The sequence below is a fragment of the Pogoniulus pusillus genome, chromosome 27 (genome assembly GCF_015220805.1).
Source record: "Pogoniulus pusillus isolate bPogPus1 chromosome 27, bPogPus1.pri, whole genome shotgun sequence".
In the NCBI taxonomy this organism is placed as follows: Eukaryota; Metazoa; Chordata; class Aves; order Piciformes; family Lybiidae; genus Pogoniulus; species Pogoniulus pusillus.
This window is the reverse complement of record NC_087290.1, coordinates 7,746,718-7,774,195: the sequence shown is the minus strand read 5'-3', so window position 1 is coordinate 7,774,195 and position 27,478 is coordinate 7,746,718. Positions and strand designations below refer to the sequence as shown.

Genomic DNA, 27,478 nt, shown 5'->3' with positions numbered 1-27,478 from the left:
TTTGACCATGCATGTTACAGTTTAATTTTTCTTCTTTTTTTTCTTTTCCTCATGCCAAGAAATACAAAGAAAGTATATAAGTTATACCATATCATCCAGCAGAAAAAGAAACAGTGATGAGCAAAGAGAAGCTCCCAGCTGCAGTTCCCAATGCGTTCATGCTGTGTGTCAAAACAGAGCTCCTCCAACGGGGCTTCAAACCCAGAGGAGCCAGTGCCTGGATGAAGGTTGTGGCAGGATGGGGTAGACCCTGCACTTCCCCACAAAGGATCACATCCTGGGCACCATCTGACAAGGACACCTGCTCCCAAGTGGTGTCAGGGCTGCCTTGGTGTGAATCCTGCACACGTTCCCGTTTCTGATGTTTCTTATCCCGGATGGGTATTTATAGATTTGAATTTTGCTACCTACTGGTGTCAGCAAATGCTTTACAAATATTCCCACTGCTCTCCCCCACCACCCCTTTGGCTTGTGCCCAAGCCGGGGAGTTTTCAGTCCAAACCTGACTATCTTTGCCAAAATTAAAGGATGTAGATTGAAATAAATTTGACCTTAAATCTGAATTGTTTTCAGCTTGACCACAAAGCCTTGGCTGTGGTTCTGTGACAAGTGACAAAGCAACAGGACAAGGTTGGGAGTGTCAGGGGAAAAGAACTGAATCAGTGGTGGGACCTGTCCAGTGGATGCAATTCTGCAGCCTCTCCCTGGGCTCAGACCAAATGGAAATGGGCCTCTGTTTTTACAGGAAAGGCAGGCTCTGCTCCCCTTGTCTACATGGAGAAGTCTTTGTTTGGAAGGTCAACTACTGCAGTGGGACATGCTGGAGTCCGCAGCAGCCTGGGTCAGAGCCTTGGAGCAGCAAGTCCCCTAGCCCTCAATAACCCCTTTCGCACAGCCCAGCAATGACATCTCATGACCAACGAGACAAACAAAGCAAAGGAAGCACAGAGGATGGGATGGAGCAGCCTGTGAGACCTCGTGCATTGCTCTAGGGATAGAAACGTGAGGGGAAAGCACTTGAACCTGGCAAAGACGGGGGTGAAGTACCGCCCCGGAAAAGCAAGCCTCCGGTAAACAAAAGCTTGGAAGCTGAACCTTTCGTCACTTTCTTTGTGCTCAAATCCCTTTGGACTCCTCTGCAAGCACAGCCAGCATGTTACTGTGACCAAGTGACCTGTGCCACTCCTCTTCTGATCATCGTTTGTCACAGACTGCAAGAATCATGGAGTGTCAGGGGCTGTAAGTGACCTCAAAAGATCAGGTACAAGAAGCTGGTGCAGAACTCAGCTTGCTCATCTACTCGGCAGTAGCAAAGATTTTGTGCCACTTAAGCCTTCAATCTAGTGCTGCTGGACCCAGCAAAGGCTCTCCTGTGCCTCTGCTCAGAGCCCAGCTTTCCCCCAAACCCCGTGGAGAGAAGCCCAGGGACACCAGTGCCATTGAGGTGCCATCAGCCACACATTCTGCTCAGAGACTCTTCCCGAGCAGCATCAGCCATGTATTTATATCCCACCAGGACCTCGCACTTGTCGAGCGTAACTCCTACTGCAGCTTGCATTTAGAGACATTCCCCACCTTCTCCTTCTCTTTGGCAAGCTCTCCTCCTACTAGCTCAGCACTGTCAGGTAAGGCTGCGATGCCACCACTTGGATCTCTCACCTCTCCTCTGTTGCCTGCTTCACTGAGGGGTAGATGTTGACCAAATCCTGGGGACTTGGTGACTGTTACAGTGATGAGCACAGAGAACATGATTCTGATGTGTGTTTAGAGGAGGGTGCAAGCAGGAGGCAAAGAGCTGTGAAATGAGGGCTAGGGCTTGTTTGTGGGGCTGCATAGGAAGAAAATCTTTGCATGACATAGTTGTTGGAATTGCTCTCCTGTGTGCTAAAAACGAAGTCACGGAGAGGAGTAAGTTGTGCTTGGTTGGGGGAGAAAAGATGCTTGAGCTTTGGTGACCACCAAATCAGCAAAGAATCATCAGAGATGATGACCAAAGATGGAACTGTGCCTGCTGGTGGCCTCAGAATGAAGTTCTGATGCAATTCACCTTATAGTTGCAGCTGCTGTGAGGTGTGTGACAAGGGCTGGGGGTTCAGCAACTTCTTCCATCCTGAATGAGCACAAGTTAAGGTACCTAAAAGAGCCTAGTAAGCAGCTGAGCTGGGATAGAAGTGTGTGGCAGGGGATCTAGTGGCAAGGCCTTTGTGAAACAGCAGGCTGCAAAATGACAGAGAAGTTAGTGGAAAGCAGAGAGGAGATGCACTCCAGGTAACCCTGGGGAAGTTCTTTCTCTACCACAGAAGAACCAAGTTGAGAGAAAATATTTTATCAGGAGTAACTGCAGAGGCTTTCCTCTGGATTTAAATGCAGGGTAAGGACCAAGAAGCTTCAGCCAGAGTGCAGAGCAGTGCAATTGTACCTAATCAGGTACAATCAGATTAAAAATTAAATGGATTTAAGTGTCTTAGTTTTTCTTCTTTATTATACTTAGCAGCAAGATGAGAAGCAGTTGCCTCAGCAGCCCCCTGGTACAGGCTAAGACAGGAGGCACAAACCACGTTTGAGTGCATGCACAAATCATCACCGTGGGGTTTGGGGGAAAAGCTTCTGCCTTCTCCTGCTCTGTGCTTTACTAGCCTGGGACTTCTCCTGGTGAGGACCATTGTAGCTGCCTCACAAAGGAGCCTCATTCCTATGCCTGCAGGTATCCCAGCCTGTTTTGAAGTGTGTTTACTGAGATCCCTTGGGAAAAATCAGGTTCAAAGGAAAGCTCTGTCCATAGATGGTTCTCTTAAGGGAGAGACAGGTAGATGGGTTTGGCTTTGGAGCTGTAGAGTGAGCGAGCAGCTTTGCCATCTGTGCAATCAGAGCAGCATAACACTGATCCACCTTCAAGGGTGGCAGGATTCAATCCTCTAAGTGGGGTGAAGCACTTTGCATGCAAGGCTTTACAGAATGATAGAAAGAGCATTTAAAGTCTTACTTAATAAATACTTGGCACCCTCAAGACCTATAACTCACTGCAGCAGTTTCCCCTGAATGTCAGCTCCTTCTGCCCAACGAGGAGCTTGCTCAGCTCTTACCATAAGCTGAATTTCAGCAGCTCCAAGAAGATGCTTGGACAGGCAGGACTGCTCTTATGCACCTCAGCAAAAAATAATGTGTGGTCCCCAGCAAGCTTTTGCATTCAAGTGTTAAAGAAGGAAAAGTTTTGGGGATTTGGTGGGATTTCATCAGCCACAAGAGTTTAAATCTCTGAGGGAGGTTCAAGGAATCCTCCAAAGGAGGGTTTCTGAGAAGCTCAAGAAGAAGAGATGTTGTGGCACTGCTGCAGGTGGGAGCTCACACCCAGCAGTGCTCAGTGGCCTCTCTTTGCTAAAGCTCACCAGAAAAATAAATTGCAGAATAAAGGTCACAAGTGTGGCCCATTTGGGAAGCCAACAGTTAATAATGAAGAGCTGGCAAAGAGGACAGGAGTGGAGCCCAAGAAAGTGCTGTAGTGATGTGCTATTGCTGTGAGTCCCTGGGATCCCTTCTAGTGTAGAGAAAAATGTCTAAGGGATGTGCCTTTCTTACCCCTTGGATTCAAATAATGTCTATCAGAAGAAGAGACTTTAAAGAGGAGAAATCAACAGGCAGCAAGAGACTTTTCCCAGTGATGCCCATGCTTAGCTCCTGCAGAGTGCCTACAGCATGAATTTCCAGTGCACCCCTACCCCATGTGCCCGCATTTACTCCAGAGAAGTCAGTGCCAAGCAGTTACTGTGTGAAGTGTCTCCTGGTGGTGCAGCAGACTCTCCATGTAGACAAGCCCTCGGAAGTCTTACGTTTGGTCTAAGATTTGGGTTGGTTTGGGTTTTTTTCTGGGAGGTCGGTGGTAGGGAGCAGAAGTGCCCTGCAAGCCCTCATTTCTCAGTGCAGTCCTCGTTTCCAGGTCCCGGGTTGCCAGCTGGAGACAACAGAAGGGCAGGGGAGTGCAGCTCTTGGCCATGGACTGGTGCCCACAAAGTTTCGCTAAGAGAGGCTCAGCTCATACGGAGCCAGCGGATATGGCCAGGGGCCATCTACAGAGCCTGGATAAAACAACAGGCAATGGAACTTTGCATAGTCTGGGGGAGCCAGGCAGAGGACCAACCCCAGTAACAATCCGCGGCGAGGAAAGGGGGAGGGGGAAGAAGAGGGGCCGGGGCTGGATGGAGGCTGGAGGGGGTGAGGAAGGGTCAAATCCCATGGGAGGTGGCCGAGGAGCCGCTCGGTGTGGAAGACGTAGCAGGGGGACTATAGGTAGATCAGGAGGAGCAAAGTCTGTTTGCTTCTTAGGTTAAATAGAAAAGGTTAAAAAGTAATACTGCTTGTGGAACTGAGCCCAGCCGGCTCTGGGGGTCCTGGAGGTTTTCAGAGCTTCAGAAGAGTTTGGGAGGAGGGGGGACAGGAGCAGGCGTCTTAAACTCCTGCATGCCTCTGAAAATCTCCTGGAAAGCCCTAAGCTGAAGCCCAAAAGAGTTGGGGAGAGGAGCACTGGCAGCGGTGGGGACCGGATCACACCAAAGCTTTTGTGTGACAGACACGATGTGACACAAAGGTGTGAGCAGAACAGGCTCTCCGTGCCCTGGTACTGCTGCTACAGGTTAACCAGGCTCTGTTCTCAGCTCCACAGGTATTCACCTCACCTTGGGTGCACAGAGAGAGAAATGTGTGGGTGCACAGAGAGAGCGTTTCTTTCCCTTCCGTTAAAATCCCCACCGTGGGGCTGGGGCGAGGAGGAGCCTGGCGTTCTCATGCAGCAACATCCTGCTCTGCCAGCTCTGACATCTGCCCTAAAGTGACAAAAGTAGGAACAGACATGGAGAACATTCCCAAAGGCATGCAAATGGTCATCGTCTCTTTTTTTGTTGTTGTTGGTTTGTTTGTTTGTTTTTCATCAAAAATACAAAAGCACCCACCACATCCTCCAGCTTTTGCAGCTGCCTTGCGCTCGGGGCAGAGCCATGGCCCCGCTGCAGCTCTGCTCTCCCTCCTCCTCCTCCATGGAACAACTTTCAGCTCCTGATGGCAGTTTGAGCTTTGTTGTTTTGTTGTTGTTGTCGTTTGTGGTTTGTTTCTTTGTTGTTGTCATTGTAGAGACAGCGATTCTGACGATTTAAAAACCAACAACCTCCCGACAATTCAGTGACTCCTGCCACAATTCTTAGGAGGTCTCCCCAAAGTCTCCCCATTCTCGCCTTAAATATTATTCTTTTTTCCTTTTAAAACAGGCTTCGTTCTTGAAACTCTCTCCTCTTGTACTTTAGTTGTCTCCCCACTCCGTGAGTTTTGCTGGAGGGGAATGAGGTAGTGGATTTCCCCTTTCTCCTCTCCGCTCGGCGTCTGATGCTCATTCCCACTCCCGTTCCTTCCTGCGATGTTGGTTTTTCATCCCATCACTTGCACAAGCTCATTTCCAAGAGGCGGTGAAGTAGAAGCATGCGTTCCTTCCCACGGCGCTCCAGAGCAGGCTGTCTAAGGCTGCCCACCTACACTGTGACCACTTTTTGTTGCAAGGCTGAAAGTAAAAACCCCAAAAGGAAAGTTGTCTTCCTCCTCTTCGAGGTATTCGCATGCTAAAACGGCTTCTAGGACCCTGTAAGCAGAGAGAGAGTCTTAGGGCAGCTTCCCGTGGGCACAGATATGTCCCTTCTGCTCTTGGTTTGAGCTCTGCTTGTTCCTGAGGCTCTCCTCATGCTGGTTTTGGCAGGTGGGTTTGTGTTTGGGGGGGGGTCACCAAACACTGGGATTACATTTCTGGCTCAGTTGATTTACATGCTTGAAAGCTTTCTATTTTCCCCCTGCCCTACACTCTCCTAAACCCACCACAACCTGTGTCAGGGCAAGATTTTTCACCGGGGGACCTTGTATGGTCAGCAGTCCTTATAGGAAGGGCTTTCTAGTCTGGTGATTCGATGAAGGTGTGTTGTTTCTGCAAGGAGCTTATTCTTCAAGGTGTTTTGCATGCATGTCTGCAGCTTGTGATGGTCCCACCAGCCTGGGCTACAGAAATACTTAGTGCCCTACCACTGCGGCTGGGGTGGGAATGGAGCGCCGCCTGCCCAAGGGTGGTGATGGGGGATGGTGGGTAGGTGTTTCCTGTAAACTGGGCTGGAGACAGGAGCTACAGGAGGTTCCTGCCCTAGCTAGTCTGGAGGAAAGAGGAGGAGATGTTACCTGTGACGCTGATCGAAATGTAGAGCACAATGATGATGGTGCCCAGGACAATGGAGACGATGCTGAGCAGCCTGGCCATGCGGCCCAGTCGCCGGGCTCCGTCTACGTCTCCTTGCTGCCCACTGTTCCTTGACTGGGGGAAACACAGAAAGAGGCTCTTGAGAACAGCCCTGGCATGGGGCTGACTCCCTGGCTGTAGTCCCCAGCACATGAGCTGCTGGATCTGCCAGCCCAGGGTCTCTCAGGATGGCACACACATCCCCTCCACGAGCCCATGGCTTTGCGGTCCTGCTAAACCTATGTGCCTGGAGCAGCCCGCCTGGGATGCTGTTCTGCTTGCTCTGGGTTAGCTGGACTAGCTCAAGTCTGTCTTTTGTTGGAGTAAATAAGAAATACCCTAGCCAGCAGCAGATCCTTTTGGACTTCTGCATGGAAGCCACTGAAATTCTTGACTTTGTTGCCCAGAGCAGCTCACTTCTATAAGGACTGTGCTGGGGGACTACATCTCCCAAGGTACCATCCTCTGCAGGCTAAGCAGAGGAAAAGGGCCCTACCCACATCACATATGGAGAAGTGATGTATATTGTAAGTAAACTATCACTGACCAACTGAAACAACCCCCAAACAGTGACATGTCCAGAGCCTCCTGTGGCCTCTCAAGGCTGTTGGAGTGGTGTGTGAGGGGAACAGGCTTTGGCAAAGCGGGCAGTAGCTGCTGGCTTTCAGCTGGTGATGGGATGGGTTTTGGTGCCTCTGCATTACCCTGGTTTTCTGCATCAGTGTATATGGGTTGTGCTCACCATCTCTGCCTTAAAATGCAGTCCTCCCACGGTGGATTCCTGCTTCTGTGTGTGCTGTAGGCAGGGGAGGGATAGTCCATAGAGCTTCTCTCATTTGCTTTGAGTTTCGTTCTTATTTCCCCTGCTGCTCTATTGATTGCTTCAGGCAGCTCAGTGAGAGCTTTCCCCTGCTCTGTAAGCAGAAGAAAGGGCTCCTGGCTGTGGCAAGGCTGAGGAAGAGGGTGGGGGGCAGCACAAGTAGGTGCCTGGAAATTATTGTGCGTGCACTCGCTAAGGGATGAAGAGAGAGCCCCAAGAGTTGGAGGTAGAACAGGACTCGCCTGGCACTGATGTTGGTGGTCTTAACATGAGGCTCTCAGTGGGATAGATTGCAGCAGTGCTTGTCTTTGGGAACAAGTGGCAGCCCAGGGTGGAGAACACAAATTGGAGGTTCCCTCTGAAACTTTGCTTGTCACTGCATGGTCAGGGCTGGGCACAGATTGACTTGGCAGAGATTCAGACCCTGGGGGAATCCCCAGGGGAGTTAGTGAAGCTTAGCAGAATGATAGAATCACAGAACTGTTTCAGTTGAAAGAGACCTCTCAGATCTTTAACCCAGCACTGCTGGGTCATCACTAAACCATGTCTCCCAGCATCGTGGGGGACATGGCTTTTCAAGCCCTCCAGGGATGGTGGCTCCACCACTTCCCAGGGCAGCCTCTTCCAGGGCTTGTCAATCATTTTGGGGAAGAAATTCTTCCTCATGTCCCACCTAAACCATCTCTGGCTCTTCCCCATGGTGTACCCACCAGTGCTGCTAGGTCCTCAGCAGCAAGGGACTGCATGGTTTGAGCAGGATTTGAGCTCCCACTCAAAGGGGAAGGACATAGGTTTGGATGAACATGGGCTGACCAAGACCTTGCCTGGTGCCTGATGGGGTGGTGAGGGTGATTCTGTGGCCTGAATCCTCTGAGCTTCAGAGCCAGCTCTCTTGCTGCCCTGTGGGACAGGGATCTGCTGGAGAGGGTCCAGTGGAAGGCTGAAAGGATTATTAGGGGACTACTGGAGCACTGCCTTGTGAGGAGAGGCTGAGGGACCTGGGGCTGTTTAGTCTGGAGAAGAGAAGATTGAGAGGGGAGTTAATAAATGTCTATAAATATCTGAGGGCCTGGAAGGGGGGGCAGGCTCTGCTCACTTGCTCCGGGTGACAGGACAAGGAGCAGTGGATGTAAGCTGCAGCACAGGAGGTTCCACTTCAACACAAGGGGAAGCTTCTTTACTGTAAGGGTCACAGAGCACTGTAACAGGCTCCTCAGAGAGTCTGAAGTCTCCTCCTCTGGAGACTTTCAAGGCCTGTCTGGATGTGTTCTGCTGTGACCTGAGCTAGATTGCATGGTCCTGCTCTGGCCAAAGGGGTTGGGCTTGATGATTTCTTTGGGTCTCTTTCAATCCCTGACATCCTATGAGCCTGTGCTCAGCAGTGCATCTGACCCACCAGGCAGGAGAAGTCTCCACCTTCTCCACCTATGCCAATCATGCACAGCAACCTGAAGACCAAACACAGCTCCCCAGCAGAAGTACAAGACACAGATGATGCATCACAAACTTTCAGGCTAAGTGATTGAATAAGGAATGATCTTGTTTCTCACTCTGGTAATTGGCAATCACTTGGTTCCCAAGTGAAAAATACTGAAAGTAAGAATTCCTGGGGAAGGAGAAGCATTACTGTGGAGAGAAGAGCCCAAAGTGCTTCTCAGCCTGCTGGAGCCAGTGTGCTGGGCTTCCTGCACTTGGCTGAGGGAAGACCTAGCACTTAGCAGAAGGGCAGCTGCAGTACCCCGGTGAGGTTATTATGGTGAAATTACTCATGGTGTGTCAGCACTCACTGCTGGAGAGGCTGGATGGAGCCCCCTCCATCAGCACAAGAGGAGCTCCCTGCCTGGGAAGAGGCAGACTGTCTGTGACCAGCATGGCTCTTGGGACCAAAAAGCCTTCCTGGATACTTGCAGTGCCCTTCTGCCTCCCACAAAACCCATTGGGAAGGAGTTTGGAGGGAGAGAAATTGGGTAAGGGGTTTTAAGGTCCATTGGTAATATTTTCACCTGGTTGAGAATAGTTGGGGTGAGGGGAAAGAGAAGCAAGGCTGGCACATGGGCCTGGGACCCTGATCCAGTGGAGGAGTTGGGCAAAATTCCCCTTGACCTCCATGAGGACAGGGGTTTGTAGATACTGTAGCTGCCTTAGAATCATGGAATCGATTTGGTTGGAAAAGACCTTTAAGATCTTCAAGTCCAACCATCAAACCAGCACTGCGAAGTCACCACTAAACTACATTCCTCAGAGCCATATGTATATGGCTTTTAAATGTCCCCAGGGATGGAGACGCTACCATTGCCTTGGGTAGCCTGTTCCAGGGCTTGACAACCCTTTTGGGGAAGAAACTGTTCCTAATGTCCAACCTAAACCTCCTTTTGCACAGCCTGAGTCCATTTCCTCTTGCCCTGTCACTTTGAAGCAGTCACTCTTTCCTTAGAGATGCTTTTAAGAATGTAACAGTTTTATGTGGGTTAAAGGCTCCTTCCCCTGCCCCATCCATCTCCAGACAAGCTGCCTCAGCCCAGCCAGCTCTCAGAAGGAGATGTGGCAGATGTGATAGGACAAGGAGCAATGGATGGAAGCTGCAGCACAAAGTTCCACTTCAACACAAGGGGGAACTTCTTTACTGTAAGGGTCACAGAGCACTGGCACAGGCTCCCCAGAGAGGTTGTGGAATTTCCTTCTCTGGAGACTTTCAAGGCCTGTTTGGATATGTTCCACTGTGACCTGAGCCAGATTGTATGGTCCTGCTCTGGCAGGGGGGTTAGACCTAATGATCTCTTTTGGGTCCCTTCCAACTTCTGACATCCTGTGTGGGGCAGGCTGTGAGACCAGCAGCTCCCCACAGCCTCATCCCACATATGAGCTCCTCCCTTTGCAGGGTGGCTGCTAAAACTAGGGAAACCCTGAGTTAAAACCACAGATATGCCAGTTACAAAGAGGTAAAGGTGGAAGTGTATGGAAGCAATCCCTTCCCTTCCAAAACACATGCCTCAGAAATAACCACTGCACTGTGAAGGGTCCTCTGCTAAGTGATTGAAAGAAATAAAATAGAAACTGAGGAGTCAAGAGGCCTCACAGAGCTCCAGCACCCACCACAAAACATCACTGAGAACTCTAATAAGCAAATACTTGGTGCTACTGCCCCATTTCCCATTCATCCTGCTTTAATACCTCTGCCTTCTGGGCAGCACTGTGACCAAAATGTCCCTGGCCCAGGCTGTGTGCTGGCAGCTGCTCCCTAGTGCTCAGGGAGGTAAAAATGCAGCTTTGAAGGTTTCCATGGACTCATCCTGGTTTGTGTCACCACATAAATCATAGAATGGAGTCATAAATAGCACATCAGAGTCTCAACCAGACGGCTGCTTCCACCACATCTCTGCAAACATCCTGCTCTGCTCACATGCCACCTCGTAGAACATTCTCACCACCACTGACACCAAGAGAGCTCAAGACCTTGTTCCTTCTGGGCTTGACAGCATGTCTGACAGGCCCTACCTAAAATCAGTGGGATGCAGCCAAGAACCTATTTTCATCACAGAACAGGAGGTGACAGGATGAAGCCTCATGGGCTGGGGGCAAGAGATGGGGAGGGTGCAGTAGCCCAGAGATCGACAGGATCCCTGCTCTGTTCACTGCCACCTTCCACCATTTGAGATCTTTATTTTAGGCTCTGCTTTTCCTAGCAAGTGTAATATTTTGGTTTTGGTTTTGGTTTGCAGGGTGTGGGTTAGATGGCCAGGAAGGCTTGAGCTGTCTTCTAGAGAAAATACATAGGCTAACAAACTCAATGTACTTATCAGTAGAGCTTCTGGAAGTGTTTATTGCTCATTTCTCCCAAACAATTATGAAGAATACATCAGCATTGGCATGGGCATTTGTTACTGTACATATATTATTCATTGGTGTGGAACTGTTTGATTGCAGCTCTCTAGTATCACTAATCCTGTGTTTTGCTTTCCACATAAAAACATTAACATCTTGTTTATTAATCGAGACTCGCCGAGGCAGAACGTCTCAGAAAGGCTCGAGGGCTATGGGGGAGTGAGTCACTGTCACTGTGCCAAGGGACTCCGTGGGACAGAGGAGTATCAGAAAATCAGAAGGACCCTAGAAGTGGGGCTGGAAGGGTGGGAGCTGCCATGGCACTCGTGAGGCCAGGTGAGTCAAAGAGCTCCTACCTGTTTTAAACTGTTATCTGTTCCCGTTACTGGCCAGGTGTTTTACCCCAGAGTTGCCCTGCTGCAAATGAAGGCAGTTACTTTCCTGTGCTAGTCCTAGGGATGGAGAAGGTGAATTCTCACCTCCTCTTCCTCACAGTCTTTCCCAATTTATGAATTGGCTTTGGATACACTCTGCTGCCTTCCACCTGCTACTCAGAGTCACTAATCCTCCACACTTGGGTTCAGTTGAAGAATTCTAAGAGAGATATAACTCTCCATCAGGCTGAGACAGATGCCTGTACCATGTGAAATGAGGAAGGAGAGTTTGACTTCTCCCATGTCTTTTAGGAATGACAGTACTTATTTTGGACACTGAGTGCTGTGCAGAACTGCCTTAGCATTACTACATGTTGGTTCTGCCTGCATTTGCCTTTCTTTTTCACTTCGTTTTGTTTGTTTCGTGTGCTGGTGAGTGGTGTCTGTGCTTCTTCCCCTGATGTGACTGCACTTTGTTAGGAAGGGAAGGGACTTGATAACAGTAATACAGCCTGTGTGGCACCTGGCTCTGCCCTGCACTCTTCTGAAATGGGCCCTACGGGGCTCTGCTGCCCTTTTGTTCATCACTCTCCAGCTCAGGGAGAGACCTGAACCCTTCGGTGCAGCCAGGTCCTCACTTGGTAAAGAAAATCTATGCAAGAGGCAGTGGAGTAGCCTCCAGGTAACTCATTTCCATGAGACCAGCACTATCAGGAACAGGCTGGGGGCTAGAGCAGATTTTTTTCTCTATCTGCCCATAGGCCCTGCTGGGTTCTGAGAGCAGCTTTTGAAAAATGATTTATGATACACTAAACCCAAACACATTAATTTGCTTTCCTCTCTGGTTGCTGCTTATTACCCAGGAAAAAAAAAAAAAAAAGCTTTCATGTGCAAAATGCATTGACTTAGAGAAGAAAAAGAGAATTGCAGAGCTAAAGGATTGTCAGCACATTGTGGAAAGGGCCCTTCCCTGCCCCCCATCCCCAGACACCAGGAATCACGACAGCCTGATTCCTGCTCAGATTTGTGCATGATCAGGCACTCCTGGGTTTTATTCTGTGGGGAGACCTAAGCCTGTGGGAGCCTTGGGGGCCAGTGGGAACTAAATTCCTCCTTGGTATAAGCAGGTGAAACACTAGCTGATGCTTCAAGAACTGTTCCTGCTGGCAAGAGGACGCAGACAAATATTTCCTTGCTCCTTGTCCTGCTCCTCTGGTGCTGTCTGGGGGTCTGTGGCTGGCAGGTGGTGATGAGACAGGCATGGCCATGACTAGAAAGGGCAGCAATAAATTGAGTGTCTAATGGGACAGAGAGAGCAAAGATGACTGTGAAGGGGCTGGAGAATACACACTGGCTACTAACGTGCTGTGTGTGCTAGAAACCTGGCCCTGGAGAACAAGCTCATCCCAGCATGTCTTCTGCCTTGGTGGCCTCTGAAGGCTGGGGTTGGGCATCCTTTTGCCCAGCTCTGGGTGGGCTCTCTTCAATGCTGTCAAGGGCCTTGGAAACAGAGGGCAGTCAAACAGCCTTGTTAGTCCTGCCTGCCTTTGGGTTTAACGCAGCAGATCCACTCTGGTACCTTGCTGCCTAGCAGCATTAGCTGAGTCCTGCTCTGTTTTCACTGTTTACTCTTCTACTCCATGGGGTTTATGTGGCCCAAGGCACATCCCCACCACACTGGAGGCTCTAAAGCCTGCAAGAGAGAGTGTGAGAATCTATTTTGCATGAAGGCTAATGTGGTTGGAAAATCCCCGTGAGAGCCCTTGTTTATTACCATGGATATGCAATACCCAGCTGCTTTCCCTCCCGTTGCAGTGCAAAGCCAAACAAGGCTGGCTGGCTTCCCTGTATGCTGCCTAAACAGGCTCTGCCACACAACTGTACTATGCAGATGGCAGCTGGCACTGGCAGAAATGATGATTCCTCCTCAAAATGGAAATTGGTCTCTCCAGAGGGCTTTTTGTGGCAAGTGCCAGCATCTGCCTTCGAGTTGTTGGTGGTTTTGGGGGAAGCGCTGGCTGCTGGTGTCCCTTGGTGTATTTCTGTGTGGTAACCTGGTAACTGAGCTGATTTTCAATAATAAGAAAAGATGTGTTGCAAATCCAGGGAAGAAAAGATGCCCCATGGGCTTGTACAGCAGTGGAGTGTCCTGGTGGATAAAGAGGTGGCCATACTTGCCAGGCTGTGCTGCTCCAGCCACCTGTACCTGAGCTGGGTGGGAGGCTGTCGGCTGATGTTGGGGTGTTTGTGAGCTAGGGAGGATGTTTAATGGAGAAAATTGCTTCTCCAGGGTAACCGAGCTGCAGGTGTTCGGTTTGCAGGGGCTCCCTTTGAAGCAGTCGAGAACAGAAACCAGGCTGCAGCCAGGGTCTCCCTAGTGCTGCAGGGCTGCTGGGAGGGGCGGAGGAAGAGCTCTTGTTCTTGCCTCGCCTCGCAGCTCCTTCCCGGGGAAGCTCGGAGACTGGCTCCGGACCGTCGGCATCCCGGAGCCACTGGGCTTTCCGGAGCCCTGCCCTGGGTGCCCCTGATCCCACCCCTAAATCCCGGCTCGCCCGTCTCCATCCCACCAACCCCTGTCAGTTGTTCCCGGTCCCAGCTCCCTGTCGCCCTCCTCTCTTGCCCGGACTCCGACAGAAGCGTCCTGCGGAGCCGAGCAGCGGCACAGCCGGGCTGAGGTCCCTGCGCTCCCGCCTGGGCTGGGCGGGCTCCTCCCGCCCTAGTGCCCGGTCCCCACCCCAGTTCTCGCCACCGCCCCCGGTCCCCGCCGGTGCAGCACCGCGGACAGCTCCAGGGCGGCCGTCGAAGGCGGCGGCGATGAAGCGGGCGGGTCCCGCACTCACCATGATGGAGAAGACAAGGGCCACGATGTTGATGGGCCAGACGGGGCAGAAGCAGGAGAAGATGGCGAGCACCAGGTAGTCCCGGGGGCGGCCCTGATCCGGTGCCACCGTGCTGGTGGCCGTGGAGGAGGCTCTGCCCAGGCTAAGCCGGGATGGAGAGAGTGGGGCCACTTCCAGATGCCCGACCGACACCGACTTGTAGGCGAGACCGTGCCCGTTGCGCTCCGTCTCGCCGGGCAAAGCGGCCGTGAAGGATTTGGAACCGCGGAGGCCCTTCTCCTCCCGGCCCTCGGTCGCCGACAGTAGCTTCTCGGTCTCCTGGAAACGGGTGGGTAACGCCGTGCCCGAGCCCGGGCCCGGGCCCCCGGGCGCGGAGCCGCTGCTCGCCATGGCCCGGCGGAGCGGGCACCGAGCTGGCCCCGCCGCCGCCGCTCTGCGCTCGGGGCCCGCCGCCCCGCGGGAGGCCGTGCTGGAGGAGGGGCCAGCCCGGTTCGGCCCCCGGGGCAGGATCGGGGCCGCGGATCCGCCCCCGGGATGTCCCCGTCTCCACGTAGTCCGCCCCCCTCTCCCGCGCTATGCTCAAGTCTCCGCCCGACCCGGTGCCCCTCGGGGATGCGGGAGGGAGGAGCGGTGGGGAAGCCGGGATGTCCCTTGTCGCCTACAGCCCAGCTCTGCCCCACCGGCCCCCTCGTTCTTCCCGAGTACTCCTACAGGCTCCGCTCCCCTGCAGCGGTACGTGAGAGCCTAGCCCCAACGGGCTCGGTCGGTGTCAACGGGGCGCGGCTGCTGCCCCCCGCTCCAGAGCTGCGGGGACGTGCCGCGGGCAGCTCGGGGCTGGCACACAGAGCCGTGCTGTCCCTGGGTCCCTCCTGACGGCAACTGGCTGCTGGCACATACAGCCGTGCTGTCCCTGGGTCCCTCCTGACGGCAACTGGGTGCTGCTGGCACACACAGCCGTGCTGTCCCTGGCTCCCTCCTGACGGCAACTGGGTGCTGCTGGCACACACAGCCCCGCCGTCTGTGTGTCCCTCCTGGTTGAAAGCGTGTCCCCAGAGAAGGAGGGAGATACGTGACACAGGCCAGCTCCAAAAAGCCTTCATCACTGCGGGAAGAGGCTGGAGCTGCCCGGGGAGTGATGGTGTCTGAGCAGTGGGAGGTTCCCCGGTGGTATCCCTGGTTCCAGACGCTCTGCAAAAGCGTCCTCCGTAGACACAGGGTGGGAGGAGGCCCTGGACACACTGTGCCAAGATATGCATGGGTGACTCTGGCGAGACAGCAGCTGGGAACAGTGACCTGCAAAGGATAAAATGTGGGTGGGTGGGGTGGGTTATGTCCCAAAGAGCAGCCTTCTGAGGAGGGTGCTGAGAAGGGCAGGAGAGAAGGCAAGAAAACCCCTAGAGCCTGCATGCCTGGCAAAGATGGATGTTTCCCACCCATTCTCTATTATGCTTCAATTCTATATTTGTCAGGGATTTCCCTGGCAGTGAGTGCCATCTATGGGGCACACCCAGCTCCTTCTGCCTCTCTGAGAAGTGTCTGAGAGAGCCTGCTGCCAGCTGGGTCCTGCTGCCCAGCCCTCTCCAGAGCCTGCTAGGTTGCTCCCCCACTCCTGTGCCAACCTGCCTCACTGGGACTTCTCTGGTTCTGCAGTGTCCAGACAGAACTGGGACCCGTGAGCAGTGGGATGACCCTGCTTTGGAGGGTTGCATTGGATTATGCATCACCCCCTGCTCCTGCTTCTCTGGCCATCTGCTTCCATCTGTCTTGCTCTGACTGACCATCAAAGCTGAGGGTAAAACCTAGAGATGTAAATTTGGGTGGTTTGTGTCTGGGTTAGGGCTGGATTTCACTTAAACCTTCTTTGAATGCTGGTTTTGCTGGGCTTTCCCCTTGGGATGGGTGGTGATGGGACAGAGTAGGGGCACACGCTGCTCCAGCGAGAGGCAGAGCAGGGAGAGCCACTCAGAGCAGGGATGCTGTTGGAAGAAGCAGGATTCCTTCCACGGACATTGCTGCAGGCCTTCTCCCGGCCGGGGGAACATCTGCTGGAGATGAAAGCCAAGATGCCTCACACCATCAGCACTTCAAAGAGGCTCCTTTGCTGAGCCAAGAGCTCTCTCTCCTGGCTGCTGACAGGTTTCCTCTGCTCTTTGCCCAGCTTCCTTTTCCCACTTGGGGACTGAGGGAGGAGGAGAGCCTGGGGAGGGGCTGGCACACTAGAGCAGAGGGCGTTAATGGTTGTTCCAGCATGTTCCCTACCGGCAGGGAAAAAGCCTGCCTGTGGTGTGCTGACAGCCAGTGCTGGGGCACAGCTGGGAGTACAGGCCTGAGAGTCATAGAATCTTAGAATGGTTTAGGTTGAAAGGGATTTAAAGATCATCTAGTTTGAACCTGCTGTGAGCAGGGACAGCTTTCACTAGACTCAATTGCTCAAGGCCTTGTCCACCCTGGCCTTGAACACTTCCAGGGAGGGGGACATCCACAACTTCCCTGGGCAACCTGTTCCAGCATCTGCCCACCCTCACTGTAAGGAATTTTCTGCTAATATCCTGTTGTAATATGCCCTTTTCCAGCATGAGTCCACCACATTCAAAGTAATTCATCCTTATGCTACCAATCCAGGTCTTCTTGAGTCACTTTAGCCTTAGCCCAGTCCACCTGCTGCTTGTTTTGGCATTCCTCGGTGGCTTGACTCATTGAAGGACTGGAGGAGCTCTGCTGGAGCTGAGCACTGTGGGAATCACACCAAGTGTGATTTACCCTGTCCCCAAATCTGCTGCCTGTGGTGCATGCGGCTGTAAACCCCTAATTCCTGTAACAATTCCAGTTTGCTGAGCCCAGGGAACTCTCCCAGCTGGCCTGGGCTCTCTTAAGCCATCAGGAACAGGAGCCAAAGGAGCCTTTAATGAAATCTCCCCACTTCCTCCCCACAGCTGGGACCAGCCAGGAGCACACCGTCTGCCTGTCCCACCAGACGCACTCTGCTGCCAGCAGGAGGAACCCACGAACGGGCAGGTGGGTTTTAGAGAAGCTGACATCTGCCTGCCCTTCCAGCCTGGCCTGGCAAATCTGCCGGGCACAAACGTCCGCACCAATGAGCTTAGCACCCACAGTCCCAGGGCACCAACCTTGCCCTGCTTATGCTCCCCTTCTGCAGCGGCAGGAGCCGGAGTGACCAAGCCAGCCAGGAGCTTTAGTGTGATCCCCAAGGCCCATCTGTCCACCCCGCGCATATTAACAGCCAGTGCCCTGCTGGCAGGGTTTTTAACTCGTGTTTTCTCACAGCGCAAGCAAGAGAATAAATAGCAGTGGCAGCCGGCGGTGGCGAGACCTTGCAGCCAGACACACAGAGCTGGCCCTTCCAGGAGACTTTCCATCCTCCCCAGTTTTCCTGCAGAGTGGAAGCCTGCAGCCAGGCAGCACAGGAGTCCTGTTTGGCACGATGGGGGCTCCTGGCTCCTGCCAGCGCTGCAGCTGAGCTCAGCGTCCCGCAGCGCCTCTCTCTCACACCGAGGTCCCTTCCCGCTCCCACCGTTTGTCTCACGGACGCGTTACCTTCCCGGCACTGTGCGGCCCTCCCAGCCCTGCAGGTCAGTGGATGGGCAGGCACTGCTGGTGGCCCCAGCTCTGGCGATAGCCCAGCTGCCAGAGGACTGCCCCAGCCAGGGGGTCTTGCAGGCTGCCCGTATATGTCTGCTGGCAGGGGCCTCGGAGCCCGGGGTGCTGGGTCCCGCTGGAGCAATAGGCAGGGCTGGGCACGGAACCATCCTCCTCCGGGCTCTCGTAGCGATGGAGCTGCCCCTCCGGAGGAAAGCCGGCGTAGAGAGGGGACGGGGGGCAGCGCTGCAGGCTGGCAGCGCCTGAAGGACCCGGCTCCCAGGGCAGCTGAGGGTTGTTCGCCTTCACCCCCAGCTCCTGCGCAGGGACCCCAGCCCGGCCGCGGCACTCGGAGTGGGCACAGGGCCAGCAGCCGTGCAGGGACAGGGACAAAGCTGTGATCCTGTTGATGGCTCTCCGGAGGGTAGCGATTTTAGAAAGCCGTTTGCCACCGAGGTCATGTTTGAGGGCCAGGCGCAGGGCGTTGAAGGCTTGGTTGTAGTCCAGGATCCTCTTGCGCTCTCTGACGTTGGCTGCCATCCTCCTGGCCTTGGAGCGCACCGGCCTGCTCCTCTTCCTCACCTTCGTCCCTTCTGCATCCCCCAGGCAGGTGACTGTCTCCCTGCCCTGGGGGATCCACAAACCCTGCCCATATTGCTCATAGCATATCTGGGGTGCAACCCCTGCTTCCAGCTCCTCTTCTGAGCTGTTGGGCCCTTGTGTGGTTCCTTTTCCCATGGCAGCTGGTGAGGGGAAGCGGGAGAGGTGCTGCTGTGGTCCTGCCTCCTGCGAGGTGTGGGAGACACTCCTCCAGGGACACGCAGCTGCCCATAAAAACCTACCCTGGCTCATCACGTGGCTCCCTCCCCACTCTCCTCACCTGCCTGCAGATATGTTGCCTTGCAGAGAGGCACCAGGTGAGTCCAGCCTGGGCTCTGCCCACAGCGATGCTCCTGGGCATGGTGTTGGGCTGCAACGTGAGGTGCTGGGGTGCCCTGTGCTTGTGGTGGGATGCTCACAGTCTTCAGTGGGGAAGCCTCTCTACTAGGTACACGTTGGCAGTGGTCACTTGAGACTCTGCTAAGAGTTTAGTCACTGCAGGAGTTCCCCATGCTGCTCTGCCCTCTCTTCTGCTGGTGGCTCAGCCTGGGCCAGGGTTTCGTATGGTGCCAAGAGGCATCGCTGCTCTGTCATGGAGGCTTGGGCTCTGCTGCCCCATGCTCACTGTTGCTACAACATTTCTGTCATTTCCCAGCTAGGGGAAGCTGGGGCAAGGAGTGGGGAGGTTACTGAGGAGAGCAGCAAGTCTTCTGCCTGGCTACAGAAGAGGACAAAATGAATCCAGGAACGGGGCTAGAGCACTGAGCTGCCTTCAAGACAGTATCTTAGGGCGTTCCACACAGCTGCACCCCAGAGAGCTGGGAGCATCCCTGGGCATGGAGCTAAGGTGAGTGCCTCGGCAGTAGCAGCCCCAGGAGACAGCAGAGGAATGTATGGGGCTTGGCACGCCTCTGCCCTGCGGAATAGGAAGCAAGAATGCGGCAGGGGGGGATTGGGGCAGGTGATAAAAGAGCTAAAGTGCTACCTGCCTGCAGAGCCTTCCTGTTCCTTCCCAGCAGCGGGGAGCCCTGGGGGCACAGCTGTCTGGGCTGGTGCTGCTGGGGAAGATGCTGAAAGCAGCTTCTTGTTCCTTGCATCCTCAAGCCGGTGGTATCAAGGGTCTTGCCAGGCGTGGTGGGTCCAGAGGCCACAGTGGGGGACCAAGCTGCTGTGCTCCGAGCCGTGCAGGACCAGCACGTGTGTTTGTCCATCACTTCATTAACGAGCAGTTGCTAAATGCCTCCCTGCGTGAACAGTGATGTCTTGAATAATGGCTCAGGAGCGGGTCTGACAAATTGTTGGGGTGACTGGTGCAAAAGCAGAGTCCCAGGAGAACCTGCCCCCACCTTGATCCATCCCTTCCTATCTGATTGTCCCAGCTCGTGTTCAATCAATAGGCACAATTAGCAGGGGGCTCTTTGTCTGTTGCCCTTCTCCTCTCTTGGCTCTTTGAAGTCAGAGCTAATTTAGGTGCCTCTGCTCTGGGAACCCAATAAATCAGGAGCTGGGGCCTCAGGCAGGGGGGGAGGACCAGGCAGCAGGACTTCAAAGGGAAGTGAAGCTCACAAATATTTTTGAGCACTCACCTGTGCTCACTCTGTCCCCTCTTGTTCTCCCCAGAAGCCTTCTGGCTGCCCAGTCTTGCTCTGCCCAGGAACGGATTCTACCCCTGACCACTGACCCAGTGAGCAAGGAACTCTTCAAAGGGCCAGAGAGATGCAGGATGTGCATGCTAGGCCCTCCAAGAGACATGACTGCCCAAACTCCAGCTCAGCAAGACAGATCCCTGCTACAGAGACGTTTTCTCTGATATGGGAGGTGAGTAGGTGTGGTACAGAGGTGGCTAAGATGGACGAGGGGCTAGACCCTGCTGGGGAGATGCTGGTCAGAAATGGAACACAGGGCAGGCAGCAGCCCCAAGGCTGCCCCATCCTGCCCACAGTGACCTTGCTGCTGGCTGGAGAGCACTGCTGGGGGTTCCCAGCTTCTCAGCTCTGGACAGGGATGCAGCCCCAGCTCTCGGAAGCAGGCAAGCCCAGACTGTAAATCAAGTGGCATCAGATGTCACCTGCTGTCTGTAATTAGTGCATCCTGCTGGGCCTTCCCCACCTTGTCCTGTACACTTCCTACCTAGGTGCCCATTACAGGGTGGGAGGCCAGGAGGAATGCCCCCACCCAGGCGCTGCTCCCTCAGCCCCACTGATTTATCACCGTTCACTGGAGAGATTTATGGGCTGAGCTGTGGAGCCAGAGAAGTGTTGCAGGGCTCTACTGGGCTCTTCTGCCTGACAGCTGATGAAGGAGCTGTAATTATCTGTCACCACGCATAAATCAGGCCACTCACAGCACAACCCTCCCCACCTCCCCAGCCCCCACAAAGAGGTCTGACCCTCAGGGGCTCCTCACCTCTCCAACATGTGTCACACTGAACTGGGGCACTACTGAGCACCTGCCCATCCTTGGCAGCATTGTCACAGATTTCAAAGGTCCCACAGCTTTCAAAGGTGTGTTCTTGGGTGTCTTCACCCCTAACACTGCCACCCTGCCCAGCCAGAGACTGGGTCCACTGCAGCCCCGAGATGATGCTCCAGCACCCCGTGGCCCCAGTGAGGGTCACAAGGAAGTGGGGAGTCCCACTCTGTTGCACTCTGCTCCAAGTCACCAGCCCACGAATGCCTCCTGGGATGTTCCAGCACCTCCCTCTTGGCTAGAGACAAAGACTAAGAGGTGTCCAAGCTGTCATTGCCAACTGCTGAGATGAGCGATGCCCAGGCAGGACCTGTCTGATGTCTGTGTTGGGCTGCAGCATCCCCTTGGCCAGTTGAGGCAGAAGGACTCCCTCCTAGGGAGTGAAAGTGAGGAATTAGACATCCAGTGGGCATTTGGGACACGAACTAATGTGACTGGCAGGGACTGGAGAGGATTTGAGGAGACCAAGATGAGGGACTGGGAACCCCTTCTCCAGCCCATACAACCCAGGGGCACCCACGTGTATGGATACTCCCACTCCTTTCAAGAGGAGATCCAGGTGTTTTGGACCTGCCTAGGAGCCCCCTGTTCCCTGGAGACCCAAGTGTCTGGCACCTGCCTAGGAGCCTCCCTGCCCCCTGGAGACCCAAGTGTCTGGGACCTGCCTAGGAACCCCACTGTGCCCTCAGGAACCAAGTGCCCAGGCTCTGCCTAGCAACCCTGCTGTTGCCTGGGGACACAGGCATCTTGGTGCTGTGCTCTGGGGCCATGGGCAGGTGGTGGTTGCTCCTGATGCTGGTGATGGTTCTCTGGCTCCCTGGCAACCCAGGCATCGAGGCAGGGCCACCTGGCTTGTGGCAGTGGGTGGTCCTGGCATCCTGGCTCCCTGGGGTGCAGCCCTGCCTGTTCTGCTTCAGCCCTGCTGTTCCGTGGGCAGACCTCTGCCATGGCATTACTGGGGCTTCTGCCAACCAAGCCCAGCATCAAGAATGCCTTGGGGCCATTGCTCAGGCTGCTGTGCCACTTGCCTCTGTCACTGTGGGTGCGTCATGGGACACCAGGGATACCCAACCTAAGAAGCACCCAGCCCATGGAGCCCTATTCCTGACTGGGACCTCTATCTCACCAGAGACTTCCATCCCAATGGAGATCTCTATCCTGAACAGCATCTCAGAGCCTTCTGGGGTTCCCCACTTCAACTAAAGTCTTCATACTGACACTGGCCAAGACCCTAGGAAGTTTGGGACCCCTTTACTAAACAGGAACCCCAGGCACCCATCTCCCATCAGCACCCTAGGGACTTCCCCAGCTGTGCCAAGGTCTCCACAGATGCCAAGGACCTCTGAGAAGCCCAACCCCACCTGGGACCCTGAGAGTCACCCAGCTCTCAACAGGGATGCTCTTGGAACTCCCTGGCTCTAGAATGTCAGGAATCCCCAGAAACCCCTGATCCTTAGCAGTATCTCTAAACCCTTATCAAGACTCCAGGAACCCCTGAAAACCCTCAGCCCTTACCAGACCCTCCCATCTCTGAACTTCCCACCCCAACCTTTTGCTGGTCTCATTGTTTCTGTATTGGTCTCAGGGTCAGAGCAGCATAAGACTCTTGAGGAGATCATCGCAGCTGCCCTGCAGTTTCTGGAGGAGAAGAAGGGCTTGAGTAAGCAGGGGACATGTGACATGTGAGGGGACAGGGACAGGGCATGGGGGATGAGATCTTGAGCCAGGGGTGTGGTGAAATATAGCATATGTGGAGGTCTGGGAGCTGTACAGGGACGTTAGGGGCTTCTTCAAGGTTTTCAGCTTCTGGGGATGTGGAGGGAGTATTTGGGGATGTATGAGGCTGCAGGATGGGTATTAGGGGTCTAGGGGAGTTGTACAGGGGGTCTGGGGAGGGCTTATGGAGCTTGAGGGGAGGGCACATTATCTCACCTGGACATCTGGGACAACACAGAGTCCCTTGAAGCAGCCCTGCAGGAAGTTGTCAGCCAAATCAAGGAGCTGCTGAGCAAGCTGGCAGAAGGTATGAGGCCAGTGGCCAGTTGGACCCACCTAAAACTCCCTCCCTGTGAAATCTCTGGGACCCCCACTCCTCCTTGAGTTCCCCACCCTGGGCATCCCCATCCTGGTGAAACCCCCAGGGACCTCATTTGGGCTGGACAAGGGCTAAGCCTCGACAGCTCATCACAGATACATGGATCCCAAATGATCTCCAGTCTAATGCTGCTTCCTCCCCACCAGCTCCAGCCTGCATCCCACCCTGTGGTGAGTGCCCGTCCCCATGTCCTGCCACCCCCTGTCCCCTACTACTCCTCCTGTGCCCCTGGGACCACCAAGTCTCTCCTTCCCAGGGTACCAAGCAGCCGCCCGCGTCTTCAAGTGCGCTACCTGCCGCTTCGAGGACTGCCCCTTCCCCCTGGACTGCCCAGGTATGGAGCTCTGGAAGACCCAAGCAGCCAGGCTGGGCTGGGCAAAGCTCCACCCTGGAGCTGGGTGCCCCCAAGACTCGGGGGACAGCCTTCAGTTTGTCACACGGACATGTGTGCTGGGCCCTGCGTGAGGGCACGAGAGCGTGCCAAGATGTGTGGGGCTCGTGCCCACGGTGGGCACAGAGGAGCAGGTGCGGGGGCAGCTGTGAGCTCACAGGCCTGTCTGTGCTCCCAGTGCAGGACAGGTGGGTGCAGGAGGATGAAGCCATCACGCTGCTCTGCGATGTGCCCTTTGCCATCCCTGCAGACCCGGCCGTTACGTGGATGTTTGCCAGGGATGTGAGTGGCAGGGGCAGGGCTGGGCACTGGCACTGCTGGGAGGTGTGAGCATGGGCAGCAAGGCCTGCAGGCACACGGTGGTGTGCTTGGTGTGAGGACTCTCAGCAGTTACAGGCGTTGCTTAGGCAGTAGCTACCTGTGCTGTGTGCGTGTGAGCGTGGTGCCACTGCTCACCCACGGGAAGCAGGAGTCAGGGAATGGCTTGAGCTGGAAGGGACCTGAGAGATCATCCAGTTCCAACCCCCATGGCAGGGACACCTCCCACTAGCCCAAGTTGCCCAAAGCCTCATCCAGCCTCTTCTTAAGTACTTCCAGGGATGAGGTGTCCACAACTTCTTTGGGCAGCCTGCTTCAGGGTCTCACCACCCTCATAGCGAAGAACTTCTTGAGCTAATGTCCAATCTGAATCCATCCTGCTCTGGTTTCAAAGCAGGAGGCAAGGCACTCGTGTGCATATGTGAAAGAACTGTGAAGGGGCCAAATAAGAAAGATGGAGATGGACTTTTCAGCAGGGCCTGTTGTGACAGGACAAGGAGTGATGGTTTGGTGCTTAAAGAGGGAGATTTAGACTGGAGAGAAGGAAGAAGATTTTCATCATGAAGGTAATGAGACCCTGGCACAGGCTGACCAGAGAGGTAGGAGATGCCCCAGATCTGGAACCATTCCAGTTCATGTTGGACAAGGCTCTGAGCAACCTGCTCTAGTTGCAGAAGTCCCTTCTGGCTGCAGTGAGTTTGGATTGGGTGACCTTTAAAGGTGTTTCCAGCCCAAACTGCTCTGATTCTATGAAGTGACTTCTGGGTGTGCTCTGCTGGTGTGTCCTCTGTGTGCACACCAGGAGCAGACGTGGGACACCAGGTGTGTGCACATGCATGAGCAAAGGGCACAAGAAGCAGGCAGGGGACATGATGAGCGTGTGCAGGGCATAGCTACCTCTGCATGCACATGTACAGGGTGTCAGAGACCTGGTGGACCTGCTGCTGATGTGCTCTCCCCTGCCCCAGCTGCGCACACAGGACCTGGCACTGTTTGAGGAGCTACAGGGGAGTGTGATGGGACCTCTCAGCCTGACCATTGAGGAACCTGCCCCAGGAACCGTTGCCTGCTGCCTGGGGGGGTTCTCTGAACCCTTGGTCCGCAAGTACTTCTACATCAATGGTGAGCCCAGACACCTGGATGCCCTGGGGACAGAGAGCAGTCTCAGGTGGAAAGGGACCAGGCAGAAGGAGGATGAATGGGGGTGCCAGGACACCTGGGTCCATGGTGGGCAGGTGGGGTGGAGCAGAAATTCCCTGATACCTGGTTGCTTTGGGGGCAGTGGAGCATGTGGGATGAAGCAGGGACCTCAGGCCTGGATGACCTGAGGTAACTGTCCCCACAGTGTCAGAGAGAGGTGTGGAGGAAGAGAAGAAACTGCAGGCTCGGTTCAGATCTGTGCTGCACTGGCCCCACCACAGGACCCCCAGGCACCACATGGCATTGCTGAGGCTGGGGCTGGCATTTGGCTCCGTCGTGCTCCTGCTGCTGCTGTTGCTGGCGTGAGTATTCCTGACCTGATAAACCTTCCCCTCAAAGTCTTCATGCCTCTGGGGCTCCCTGCAGACCAGCCTGGGCCTCCCAACACACCTCCAGCCCCTACAAATAGGCTGCTGGCACTCCCATTATCCTCTGACCCATCCTAGACCAAGGGTCTGCTGCACCCAGGATCACTCGAGGTCGCCTTGCTTCCCCTAGACTCTCTGTGACCCTTCCACGTTTCCCTGTTTTCCCCAGGACCCCTAGTTATAGTCAGTTGCCCTATTTGCCCCCAATTCCCCCTCAGACAACTTAGACCCAGCAGATGTTCCCAGGACTCCCCAGTTGCCCCTTGGACCCCACAGATGCTCCATGGTCCCCACCTTACACAGAGTGTCCTCCTTCTTCCCCATCTTCATTTATCCTTCTGCTTCCCCAGGGCGATCTGGCAATGCTGGAGCCTCCGAAGTCACAGGGACACCCACAGACCTGGACAACATGATCCTTCAGAGTGTTCCAAGTGCCTGGATGAACCCTAGAGGAGCTTGACATGTGGGCCCTTCCCTGAGGACTGGAATTTCCACTGGGAGTGGCACATGCAAGTGGGAAGGAGCTTGAAGACAGACAGAGAGTTCTGCACATCTGGATTATGCTGGAGGCAGGGATCAGGGGGAGCTTGGGCTTGCAAACAGCTATCAGTGGGCTTGAAGAGAGCAAACTGGGCACTGTGCAGAGCATAAGAAGTCCAAGAGGTATTTCTGAGATGCCTGAGCCTGCATTTCAACAGCTGGCACTAAGGGGAAGGTCAGGCTGATACTCATAGGAGAGCTTCTCTTGGTAACTGCTGTAGCAAAGCCACTTTTGCATGGCATGGCCACTCAGATGCCAAGCTGCTGTCTGCTCTGATTATTTGTCTAAAGTATTTTATCAGGTATTTACTTTTTTACACCACTCTTATCAGCTGCAATGCCTGGGCTGAAGTCCCAGCCCGTGCTTCCCCATCCCATTGAGGCCGAGCCTGATGCCAGGGACCTTCCCTGTTACCTCAGCAGAGCCACCATGTGCCCATCCTGAAGGCTGCAGCTCATGCTTCTCACCCAAGGAGCAGCAATAATTTCTCCTTAGGAGCACACTGGGATGGAAATCTCCCTCCTTTCACTCGCAGCTTTCCCTCAGGTGCATGGCTTCTGAAGCAAAGGGAAGGGGATGAAGCTTTTCCCATCCAGAATGCTGGTGACAGGAGCATGTGCAAGTGGCAAAGAAGGGTGACAGAAAGATGCAGCCACTGGCCATGGGCTCCCCCTTCCTCTCAGACCTCTCAAGCTCTTTCTTTGTCTCTCCTCCAGGCCATGGTGGGTGCTGGAGGGGCTCAGCACAACATAGAACTGTTTTGGGTGGAGAAGACCTTTAAGATGCACAGCAGCAGCTCAGAGAGCCTTGCTGGAGCTCCAGCACAGAATCCATCAGCTGCTTAGCACAGGTTCTCTGTTTCTGCCCTTGAACCTCCTCTGTTCCTTTCAGTGTCTGCTTAGTGCTGATTTCTGCCCTCGGGGCACACTCACATCCCTCTTTTCCACCCCAAGTGCCCTCCATCAACACTGAGATCACATCTGCCCTCTCTCTGGATTCCACTACCAGATCCCTTCCAGTTCCTCTGTGCTCCCTCAGTTCCCCTCCATGCACTCTCAGGCCCCTCCATTCCCTTTTTTAAGTGCTCAGTTCTCTGTCCCTGTGCTCCCTTCACCTAGTTCTGCTCCTTTCCTGGGCAGACACCTGCTTTCCTCAGCTGTCACCCAGCCTGCATCCCAGTGTCCCAAAGCCAGTGCCCCTGAGACCACAGCTGGATGACAGAAGCCCTTTAGCCATTGCCTTTCAGCATATCCATTCAGCTGCATCCTTGCAGATCAGGGCTGTGGCCCACCGGGAAGTAAAGACTTGTCCGGGTGGAGATCATCTCCACCACAACCCTCTGGCTGATGCCGTGCAGCACAGCAGACACCAGCTGCTCCAAAGGCTGTCCCACAACAGGCAGTCTCTCTGGAAGTCTCAGGGCTGCTCTGACTTCCCCAGCAAGAGCCGGGCTGGGCTTGCCAAAAACACATGAAACAAGAACCAGTTGACCTGGCAGCACCCAGCTCTGGGCTCAGATGGTGGGAGGCAGGGACTTGCCCGGTGTTTGCTCTCACACTGATTGGCGACTGGCATGCAAGTGTTTGTTTACTGAGCTGCGCTCTCCAGAGCTCCCAACTATGCTGTTCCTAGGGGGAATTCCATCCAAGGAGCTAAGCACTCACAGGAGACCGTTCCAAGGGCTCTTGCTGGCATGAGGGTTATGCTCTTTGCAGCTCAGGAAGCTGTGCACCTAAAATCACAGGCACCTTCTTGTCTGCTTGGGTTTTCTGAGGGCACAAAGG

General features: G+C 54.4%; 3 protein-coding genes across 3 annotated transcripts; 1 reads left to right on the top strand and 2 right to left on the bottom strand.

Moving 5' to 3' along the window:
* TRARG1 (trafficking regulator of GLUT4 (SLC2A4) 1) lies at nt 1–14,552 on the bottom strand. The gene is made up of 3 exons (XM_064166118.1): nt 14,116–14,552; nt 6,202–6,334; nt 1–5,620 (listed from the first exon to the last, which is right to left on the bottom strand). Exons 1-3 carry the CDS (start codon nt 14,503–14,505, stop codon nt 5,613–5,615), a joined length of 531 nt encoding a protein of 176 aa, XP_064022188.1. The 5' UTR covers nt 14,506–14,552; the 3' UTR covers nt 1–5,612.
* Nucleotides 14,553–15,775: 1,223 nt separating this feature from the next.
* Nucleotides 15,776–27,378, top strand: SPACA6 (sperm acrosome associated 6). Its single transcript, XM_064166110.1, has 12 exons — nt 15,776–15,907; nt 17,049–17,130; nt 18,968–19,159; nt 19,933–20,130; nt 22,367–22,441; nt 22,736–22,804; nt 23,023–23,046; nt 23,133–23,210; nt 23,446–23,549; nt 24,554–24,707; nt 24,931–25,087; nt 25,504–27,378. The coding sequence occupies exons 4-12, from the start codon at nt 20,124–20,126 to the stop codon at nt 25,601–25,603; spliced, it is 768 nt and encodes a 255-aa protein (XP_064022180.1). The 5' UTR covers nt 15,776–15,907; nt 17,049–17,130; nt 18,968–19,159; nt 19,933–20,123; the 3' UTR covers nt 25,604–27,378.
* BHLHA9 (basic helix-loop-helix family member a9) lies at nt 15,866–18,453 on the bottom strand. Its single transcript, XM_064166115.1, has one exon. It carries the CDS (start codon nt 18,448–18,450, stop codon nt 17,707–17,709), a length of 744 nt encoding a protein of 247 aa, XP_064022185.1. The 5' UTR covers nt 18,451–18,453; the 3' UTR covers nt 15,866–17,706.
* Nucleotides 27,379–27,478: the final 100 nt, after the last annotated feature.